Source organism: Plectropomus leopardus, chromosome 12 (genome assembly GCF_026936395.1).
Source record: "Plectropomus leopardus strain MGB_pleo_1.0 chromosome 12, ASM2693639v1, whole genome shotgun sequence".
Taxonomy (NCBI): Eukaryota; Metazoa; Chordata; class Actinopteri; order Perciformes; family Serranidae; genus Plectropomus; species Plectropomus leopardus.
This window is the reverse complement of record NC_142187.1, coordinates 21510075-21521185: the sequence shown is the minus strand read 5'-3', so window position 1 is coordinate 21521185 and position 11111 is coordinate 21510075. Positions and strand designations below refer to the sequence as shown.

The 11111-nt window shown below is 37.3% G+C and overlaps 1 protein-coding gene across 1 annotated transcript; it reads left to right on the top strand.

Moving 5' to 3' along the window:
- The first annotated feature begins 13 nt into the window (after positions 1–13).
- rab6bb (RAB6B, member RAS oncogene family b) lies at positions 14–11108 on the top strand. The gene is made up of 8 exons (XM_042498084.2): positions 14–212; positions 3620–3678; positions 4354–4407; positions 4891–4996; positions 5599–5710; positions 5857–5950; positions 6444–6510; positions 10061–11108. The coding sequence occupies exons 1-8, from the start codon at positions 143–145 to the stop codon at positions 10123–10125; spliced, it is 627 nt and encodes a 208-aa protein (XP_042354018.1). The 5' UTR covers positions 14–142; the 3' UTR covers positions 10126–11108.
- Positions 11109–11111: the final 3 nt, after the last annotated feature.

Sequence of the window (11111 nt, the reverse complement as noted above, 5' to 3'; positions counted from 1 at the left end):
CCTAAAACTGACAGGAGGATGCTGAGCTGCATTCCCATCATTCTGTGAGGAGAGGAGGATCCCCCTGCGCACCCACAACGGAGGAGACGCCAAGCGATAAGAACATATAAAATAATCCAAGTTGAGCTCTTTATCTGCCACCATGTCAGCTGGAGGAGATTTGGGGAACCCCCTGAGGAAATTTAAACTCGTATTTTTGGGAGAGCAGAGCGGTGAGTCAGATCTTGGACAGGTTTGGTGTTATCCATCCATCCTAATGCTAAACATGCGTATATGCAGAGGGCCATGTATGTAATCACTGTTGGTTTTTTAAAGTTTTTGCTTGATATACAGGATGTAGGTAGCTGGCTTTTGGGTATTTTGACGCCCATGTGTGTTTTGGCACAATCTGTGACTGTAGAAGATCTGATTAACCGGGGAAGAAAAAAAAACGCATGTATGTAAATTGCACCCTTGGATTAAACATCACCATCACGATTACTCAACAATAATTGCTAATTGTAGAGAATATCCTTGAGGATTAGCTGACGCAAATTGTCATGTTCGCATCATAGCAGGCGATATGAATTGGGATGTTTTGATGTGCTGCAGTGACCGACAAATATGGTCAGCCTGTTTTCACATAACCGGTTTATTTCCCCTCTCATCGCTTATTTCTAACAACCTTTTATTCCATTACATGACAACTGTGTATTATTTTCGTCCTCCTCTCGGGTTTTCTTTTTATTTAGAGAAGATAATAAACAGTCCCCCATGTGTCAGTTCGGGACACACCCTAGGCTGGCGATGTCTGTAGCATCTCTAAACCTCGCAGTCTCCGGTTCGGTCCCATAAATAATCAAATAAAAAAAACGATTTGACAGCGCCACAACATTATACTATTTATTCAATAAGCCATCTATTCAGGGTGGGGAGGACCGTGTGCGTGATTTGACGTGATGGCACAAATTCTGGATCGATAATGGTTTAGCGCTGTAAAAAGCTGCCTGAATACGTGTTCAGACATCAGACATCCAGAGTGGCCGCACATATCCCATAAAATACAGCAGCACAATACATACACACAATATGGCCTATTGTGACAGCAGCTTGTTTGTGTTATTCATTGCGATGCCTCAGTGTGTGTGTGTGTGTGTGTGTGTGTGTGTGTGTGTGTGTGTGTGTGTGTTGCATGTCTAAGATGAGGCAGTGTGTCGACTACGAGCCTCCCTGTGTGTGTTTGTGTGGCCCGCACTGCAATGTTGCTGTCCATGGTGCTGAATCGAGGCCTGGCGTGGCCACTGCCCATTGCTGGCTTCAAAACTACTGCTGTCTGCATACAGAGACTCTGCATGAGAGCCCGGGGCCTGCTGGAAAAGTCCAGTCCTCTCTGATGTGTAGATGGGACGTAAAATGGTGCTAAAGATGCTGGGATGTCAATAAGAATCCAGCTCACTGTAGGCTCACCTTGATCCACTGAGAAGTCAATCTTATGAGCGCTGCTGTGTGTATGTTTTATCTGTTATGGATGATCTTGTGCATTTTTGGTGATCATAGGTGTTTTTTGACTACTGTTTTCTTATTTTGTTCTTTAATAACATTCTTTTCTCATCACCATAAAATAAAGAATGTGGAATTAATGAGAAGCTGAAACAATTAGTCCATTAATACATATAAATATTTGGGTATTTATTTATTTAAGAAGGAACAATATACATCAATTCACACTCAGACAAATGTAAATGCACCCTCATTTACTAGTTTTCATCAGTATTCCCTTTGCCTATTAATAAGCAAAAATGTTAGTATAGGCATCATAGAATAATGAAAAGCATACATTTTGAATATTATGATATGTACAATGGTTAAAAGCATACAAAATGAGCTAAAAAGACATACATTATAGTTAAACATGTACATGTTTAGCATATAAGACACAATGAAACAGCATAACAGAATAACATCCAGCCATCACAGCTGATGTCGTTGGTTCTCAATTGGTCAAAAGAAAATGAATCAACAACTGTTTTTTGATTTCTATATACAAATGTTAATATTTACAGGAACAAGTAGCATGGGCCAATGCAACATACTGCAGCATCTATGCCTAATCTGGTTTGTAATGCACCTCTGTAGATGGGCCTTTATACAAATACATATTATAAATTACCACAAAGACCATAAAGAGATGCAAGCAAACTGAAGAGAGACAAAATAACTGCAAAAATGGGCAAAACTACCTGACAGAGATGCAAAACAACCAAATAAAACACAAAATTACCTCAGAGGAACAAAACCACAAAAATGTGTAACAGAGTTGCAAAACAACAACAACAAAAGAGGCAAAACCACCACAATGTCTATGTGTCTTGCCTCTGTGTAGGACGGATGGTGGGGTCTTTTGCATATCTGTGCCCACAGTCCCATTGCCTCATGATCTGCCCATGCATACATATCAGCACAGAACACAACCAAACAATACAAATATAAATAAAAGTAATTAGATCATCAATTAATTGTTCAAATGATCAAACTTAGCAAAATTGTCATATATTCTGAAGGTGCAGCCTCTCCAGTGTGAGGATTGTCTGCTTTTCTTTGTTTGTATTCGTTATATTTTCACTGTTGCCAGACGAAACACAACATTTGAAGTCATCACCTTTCAACCAGCATTTTTCACATTTTTTGACGCTTCATAGACCAAAATGATTAAAGGTCCATTGTGTAGGATTTAGGAAGATATATTGAATGGAGTTTAACATTCATAACTATGTTTTCATTCGTATTTCACCCCCTGAAACTAAGAATCGTGGTTTTTGTTACCTTAGAATAAGCTGTTTATATCCACATATGGAGCAGGTCCTGTTCCACAGAGTCCACCATGTTGTTTCTACAGTAGCCTAAAATGGACAAACTAAAGACTGGCTCTAGTAAGGGTCATTCTTTTTTTTGCGTCAGATGCAGTGGACACATATGGGAGAGATTTCAGTTCTGCAACCTCACCACAAGATGCCACTAAATCCTACACACTAGTCCTTTGACTGACTAATGTGAAAAGTGATTGATTATTTGGTTATTTGATGATAAAAATCATTTTAGTTTCAGCCCTAAAAAGCTTTGTCAGTTAGTTTCCCATTATTGACTTTGTTTATCGCCATGATTTCTTTCACTTTGGTTTGATGGTGAGGAAAATGTACTGATTTTTTTCAGCAGTGGGAATAATTGTTGTTTTTGGAAAACTACTGATAGTTTTACGTCTAATCTTTCCCTGTAGAACAGAAAATGTAGAATAATAATTTTATTTTTAAATTTTTGTTTTATGAAAGGGGAAGAAGCAGTTGTTTCCACTACAGATATAAACACCAGAGAAGCAAAATTGTGGCAAATTTTTAAAATTTTTGGGGTCTCTTTTGTTCATAATTGAAAATGTTGCCTCTCTGAGGACAGATGTTTGCTGAATTATATGGCAGATTGTGTTCTACAGTGCATAACATGGCTTATGTTTTTTCTTTTTATGATTTCTACTCTTTGATAATTTGATAGTGATGGGAAATTGTGTAATCATGCATTTAGGAGATGATTTATGATTATTTATCATCTGAAAATCTAACTGAAAACTATCCCATGTTCTCTCTTTCAGTGGGGAAAACATCTCTCATCACTAGATTCATGTATGACAGTTTCGACAACACATATCAGGTGAGACCAAAAATATCAGAAACATGAAATCTAATTTAGAAAAAAAATGATAGATAGAATGACTGACTATGGTCAATAACTGTACATAAGAAGTGATTGTGTGGGAGTTCTCCTTGTATACATGCTATCTTCTTAATTCTTGCCATATTTTATAAACAGTTTCTTTACTAATCGTCCCTCCATGTTTGAGTAGACAGAATAGTGGCACTAATAACGCTGTAGGTTTACAATATATTAAGCCTTCAATGTTTTAATAATTAACTGATTAATTAACTGATTAACAACTGAATAACATTGCAATGAAAGCTTTTGGCCCAAAATGCCCACTTGATAAACAAATTACAAATCAGGGTAAAAAAATTGAATATTGTCACTGCAGTTATCAAAAGGTTATATTAGCACAGCAGTGTTAAATTCTTCATAAGAGAATACAAATTATTCTGTCACCTGTTTTTCTTAGAAGTTAGGTACAGAACAAGTCTGAATGATTTAGCCTCAAGGGCAGAAACAAATGAAATTTGTTTATTTAGTCTGATTCAGTTTTGGCTTTTTGTGTTTTCTCCGCATAAACAATGTTTAATCTGGGAACAACAGATGGTGCAGGGAAACATTTAGCTTGTAAACTCTGGGTGATGCTGATGATTTTTCCCCTCTTTTGTTCTTTCTCCACTGCAGGCGACCATTGGAATAGACTTCCTATCGAAGACGATGTACCTGGAAGACCGAACAGTAGGAGGCCTTGATTATCATATATAATTAGCATGCAGATACTCGTGTAAAAATGAATTCATGTATTTGAACTCGTTTAGCCAGTCGACATCCTGAGGAAGAACTGTCCGAATTTTCTCTCTGGTTTCACTAATCTTTGATTTGATTTGCTTAATTACTGCTCTCTTCACAGACTAACACGATTATCCTGAGGTTATTTCTGCTAGTAATAGTGTTGGCTTTTCTAGCCCTAAGGAGTCAAAGCCTTTCCCATGGATCATCTGCTTTAGCTAGTATTAATACTATTTCTTAGTTGGGTTATTATGGCTCTGTCAGCCTGCACACATGCTGATACTGGCTAATCCCTTTGGATGTGTGCTTACAAGGCCTTACATCTGTATAGTCTGCGTGCAGTATGATGGGTAATGTTGGAACAGCTGCTGAAGGTGTGTGTGTGTGTGTGTGTGTGTGTGTGTGTGTGTGTGTGTGTGTGTGTGAATGCAGGTAAGGCTGCAGCTGTGGGATACTGCTGGACAGGAGCGTTTCAGGAGTCTCATCCCCAGCTACATTCGAGACTCTACAGTAGCTGTGGTCGTCTATGACATTACAAGTAAGCAGCAATCTGCTTCTTCTGCTACTTTCATGGTTTTATCAGGATACTATTGGATTTTTTGTTGATATCCAATATGCTGATTTATAGCAACTCATTTGGCCAATAACCAATGCCAATATCTATATATCCTCTTTTTTTCCAGTCTAATTTTAGTGATCATTAAGTCTGTCCTGTAGTTAAATTAAAATCATGTTATGCAGACGGAGACATAAAATACAGTGCTTTCAGTGTATGTTCAAAACAGAAGAAATATTGATGATGTTTTGTACATGTTGATTTGGTCAAATGAAAAAAGAATTTCAGACAATTAGTTTATCATATAAGCAGAAATTAGCATGTGGGCTGATACCGTTATTTATTTTAAAGCCAATATCGGCTGATACTGATGACGTGCCGATATAAACGTGCAGTTAGTTTTTGTTAAAGGTGACAAATGCACATGTTCTAAAAATTGAGGAGGAAGTGTTTCCTGCATTCCTCAACACCTGGACACATGGAAATATATAAAAACTCAATGTGGAGGCACTATTTGTTCATGAGATTTTAAAGCTGTTAACACAAAAACGACTGGATTTAAAATAAGAGTCTCGTCTCCACAGATGTGAACTCATTCCAGCAGACCTGCAAGTGGATCGATGATGTCAGGACGGAGAGAGGAAGTGATGTCATTATCATGCTAGTCGGCAACAAAACAGATCTGGAAGAGAAGAGGTGAGCATGTCAGACACTTCATTTAGCTATGGCTAAGATAAATTGTTCAATCCTCAGAAAGCGTGTCATTAAAAGCAGCAAGTCAGTACGGAATAAATTATCCTTCGATGTTGTGATGCTGAGTCTGGCCTGATTTTTTCCTGCAGGCAAATCATGATCGAGGAAGGAGAGCAGAGAGCCAAAGAGCTGAACGTCATGTTCATCGAGACCAGTGCCAAGACAGGCTGCAATGTCAAACAGGTGATCCCTGCAGTTTCACCATATTTCACAGCATTTTGGGCGTCACTTGCTCCGAGCTTTTCTGACATTCCTGTGGACCTCCAAGGTGATCGAGTCACCAATGTGAATAAATGACATTTCTAGGTGGAAATATGTGGAAAAATTGGTAATAAGTCTGGTGGATAGTGTACAAAATGTGTCAAATCCTGGTTAGTGCAGGACAAAAGTAGCAAAGGAAAAAGAGAGGTAGTAATATTACAAGCTCCACAAAACAGTGAACAGAGATCAGATGATTTACTCAACACATAGAAACCACAAAATATCTTCAAAAAGGGGCTGAAGTCAATTTAGAACAAATACAATATATATTTTTGCAGATTTCCAACCCTCCTACTCCCCCTGTCCTCTCTTGCATGCTGATTTCCTCCTCCATTTTCTTGTCATCTTTCCTAATCCCTAACTCTCCCTCCTCTCCTCTCCTCTCCTCTCTCCTCCTCCTCTTCTCTCCTCGTAGCTGTTTCGTCGGGTTGCAGCAGCCCTACCTGGAATGGAAAGCTTGGACGACGCAAATCCTGAAGGCAGTATCCTTTACAGCCGCTGTGACTCACTGTGCCGAGAGTCACACGGCCAAGAAACAGGCAGCTTATTTTTAATCTCTTAGTGGATGTTGGCATGAGTACAAACAGACCGCCCAGCCTACTGTCTACTGAGGCATCAGCCATTAAAGCTTTTCTGCTTAATAGAGAAGAAATGCACAGAGCCAGGAGGAGAGAGTGGATGCACAGGTGTAGCACCACATAGTGGCTGTCTGGGAAGTGACAGACACTGACGATGTGTGATGGAGGACAGATGAGGGACTGATTAAAGAGAGAGATGCCGATCAATAACTGAGAATTAATCTATTATATTTGAAATTAAACTTAATTCTATTACTCTATCTGTTTTACCATTTAAAGATAGATATACAGCTAGTATTTAACCTCTGATTTTTTTTTTATAAAATTAGGTGAAAATTAGATTCATGATTAAAGTCATGTTATGTATTTCTGCCAACCAGCATCATCACAGGATCGGTTGGCACAACACTATTGTAACAAAAATTGAGGCAAAGGATTGAACATTTAATTCAAACAAAAACCAGAAAACATGACCATTTCATAGAATATCTGCCTTTTTTTATAACCAAATTCACATTTTAAAGCAATTCTGTAGAAATGTCTAATTGCATTTAGTTTTCATAATAATAGGAAAAAAGAAAAGGCTATAAACATCTCAAAATACCCCAACTAAAAATACATTAACTGTTAAGACATTTGACCAGAAACCATGTTAGCCAGCTTTCATAACTCATCACAGACTTTAAAATCATTCAAAAATGTAGCGTATGCCTGTCTATTCTCTAGAAGCTAGTTCTCTACAGAAAGAAAGGGTGATATATTTTCGCTGTTGTGACAGAAAAATGCGACTAGCCTTAAAGTTAGACCAGACTTTAAAATAAATAAATAGTTTATTTCAGTTTGATTTATTTGTACACAATTTAAAAACTGCACATTTTCCAGTTGAATTACAAAAAAAACAAAGTGTCAGGAGAGGTCAGGAAGCCGGACGCTTATACAAACAACCCCCATCCTCAACAACAAACAAAAACAAAATTAAACAAACAAAACAAAAACCCCACAATTAACATTTTACAGTAAAATACAACATAAGATAACTGACAAAAAAGTGCAGCAAAAGTAAACAGTCAGGTAACATTAATCCAATAAGAAAAAACAAGAAATACCTAGAATAAATAAAAATGTATACTTTTTAAAAAATATAAAAAGGTCACAGAGCGCGGTGCCCTTTGACCCCTGTCATGTGACACTGCTGTTTCCCTGCCGGTCTGGTGTGCTGCGTGTTTTGAAGTTGTGGGAATGATTAACTATGAACGGTTTAACCACCGGGATGCCACGTGGACAGAGATCTCCGCATAAGGTACGCCATGCGTCCTAACGACGCGCAGCTCGTCATGTTTGCATCAATATTGCTTTGTATCATGTTATCATGTTATCACGTGTACCAACCCGAGCGGGTTAACAGGCAACATACCGGCAGCAAACTGATCACATGCAGGACAGAGAGGAAGCTGCAGCCTTACACTGTCAGACTAACGACACGTGAACCGAAATGTCAAGCAACCGTTTCCTAAATAATTAATTTAGTAGGAAGTAGGCCTGTTTTCTCAGTGGCATTATTTTAAAGGTGGAAGTAACGTTAGGCTAATGTAAAAACAATATTTCAACTATTGATAAACAGTATATTATATCTGATAAATGTCAGATAAATCACTTTCATCTTTGACGCGATGTTAAATAAAGTTGCAGCGTGAGCACATTTACTCAAGTACTGTACTTAAGTACAAATTTGTCATTTGCCATGTCACTTTCTGCTTATACTCTTCAGAAGGAAATATTGTACTTTTTACTCAGTACAATTATTTGATAACTTACTTTACAAATTAAGATTTTTACACACATATATGATAATATACAGGGGAAGCTTAAATGATTAGAAAATTAACTGGCAACTGTTTTGATAATAATCAATAATAAAGTCAATAATAATAAAGTCAATTTTTCATAAAAAACATTTCATGGTTCCAGCTTCTCAAATATGAAGACTTGTTACCTTTCCTTTTAATTATTTTAATTATTACAATTTATTTGAGAAATCTCTGCATCGAGAACTTTTATTTTAAATACTTAATTTTTTAGAAATTTTACTTTACATACTTTTACTTAAGCAGCATTTTCTAATGCATGACATTTACGCGTAAAACGATATTTTTAAAGTGTGATTGGTATTTTTACTTAAGTAAAGGAACTGAATACTTCCTCCACCACTGATATTTTGTAGGGTGTTAAACCCAAATTCGCCAGCTCGGAGAGCTGTGAAGAGACCAGCAGTGATCATTTAAAATACTTAACATATCTATAGTGACAAATCGGTTTTGGACATGGGCTTTATGTTAACTCAAACTAACAGTGTGCAGTTTTTTTATTTTATTATTCTCTAAAATAAAAATAAAAAAATTACACATTTAAAATTGTTTTGTGGCTACTGACCATATTTACTCCATTCAGGTTTATGCTGACAGCTCTTTAAAATGTCTGTGCATTTTAATATTATCCAAATATTATCATAATCACAATATGGCTTAGTGTAATATTCAAATCGCAGGAGCTGCAATTTTTTGCTAAAGGTAAAATGTAGAATAGAATAGAATAGAATATTCCTTTATTGATCCCCCATTGGGGGAAATTTCAAATGTTACAGCAGCATGAAAAAAGAAAAGTGAAATGTAACAAAGAAAATAACAATAACAAATAACAATAAATAAGTAATAAAATAAGTATGTACATAGAGGAAATAAGGTATGTACACATAATAATAAGTAAGTAATAGAATAGAATAAGTATGTACACAAAAGATGGATTTGAGAATAGAATTTACAAAAATTTGTTGTGCAAATTACTCAGCCAGTGATGCTGATGTTATAGAGTCTTATTGCAGATGGGATGAATGACCTGCGGTAGCGCTCCTTCTTGCAGGGTGGATGTCTCAAAACATCCCATTATTAATTGGCATTAGGGAACTACAGCGAGGCCTCGGCTTACAAATCATATTCCAAAGCTGCTTGTTTGGTGCAGACCCCAGCAAAAATCATATCATATCATCTCATATTATTTTTCCATTCCTACTCAAATCATGACACATCACATATCATAATCTCCTTCAAAATAAACGCAATAGGACTTTTTTTTTGTATTGTGCAGCCCTACTATAAAACTGTTACCCTCATCACAAAAAGTTAGAGACTTTCAAATGTTTTAAAAAAGCGGAAGAGTGGAGGTCATGATAAAAATCATTTTCATGTACATTTGTGTTACATTGTTACATTTCTTTGTCCTTCAAAGGACCAGAAAATGGCTTTGTGCCAACTAACCCCGGTCTCCCCTACCCTGTAACTTGCAGGCTGTGATTTCAAGCATTTGAGTGTGACGTATGAGGTCTTAATATTTTATTTATTATTATTTACGCGTTTTTATCCTCAACCACCTGACTTTCCCTTAACTGGACAATTCCCAGTGATCGACATTAAGCTGGACAAACCGGCAGAGCCAACTGTCCCCGAGGGCGGGTGCTCATGTTAATGCAGAGCTGAAATCGGACAGCTCCCTTCACACCATAGGCTTGTTGTGTTGCTTACTACTGGTTAGCTTCCAGTTGACTTCTCTAATTGGATATAGGATGCGGGCCTTGTATCTGATTGGACAAATCAAATGTTATCTTTCAGTCTTGTTCAGTTGTAAAATATTGTATACTTTGTCAATATGTAAGTGACTGGAGGAGAAAAGGGGGAAAAAACCCCAACCAAATGCTGAAATGAAAACGAACAAAAAACAAGTTTTGGAAAAATGAAAAAGGAGAAAAACGGGACAACTAACGGAATTCTTTTCGCTGTTATGTTTTGTATTTTTTATATATAAAAAGGGAAAGCACCAAAAATGATGCCTAAACATAGAGGGAGAAATAACCGGGGGGGTCGGCCATTTTTCTAGATGGCCGAACACGTCTGAATGTCTGCAGCACGCATGCACGTTGATCTGATCTTTGACCTTTGACCTTTGACCTTTGGCCTGCCCTCCAGGGTCTCCGCACTCTGGAAGGAGGTTGACTATCTTAGAATGTTTTATAGCATCTCTCTATAGCATCTCATGACAAAATGTATCTCATTTGATATTCCCACAAGAGTCAACTTCCAGTAGGTTCACCTAACAGTAGCTGTGAAAATGTGGCACTCTATCTCTCTATGGGTTTAACTTTTATAGAACAAACTGTACTGTGGTTTAAAAAAGAAAAAAAGAAGAAATAAAAAGACAACTTACTATCACAACTCCCCCTCCTACCAACCACTCCTCTCCCTCTCCTCCTCTCCTCTAACCCCTTTTTCCTCCCCAGTGTCCCCTTCCCTTCATCCCGGTAATACACATATAACGATCCACTGTAATGCACTGCACTGTATATAATAATGTAATATGTATGTTGTGAACGTCCCTCTGTAGAAGTGGTCCTTGTTCACCAGTATGAATAATGTAATAATGTTTAATGATTAATAAATTACAGATTAAAGGGCTTC

Coding starts and splice junctions, on each gene's coding strand:
- rab6bb (XM_042498084.2), top strand. CDS start 143: ATGTCAGCTGGAGGAGATTTGGGGAACCCCCTGAGGAAATTTAAACTC. Junction 213..3,619: donor ATTTTTGGGAGAGCAGAGCG/GTGAGTCAGATC, acceptor TCTCTCTTTCAG/TGGGGAAAACATCTCTCATC. Junction 3,679..4,353: donor GTTTCGACAACACATATCAG/GTGAGACCAAAA, acceptor TCTCCACTGCAG/GCGACCATTGGAATAGACTT.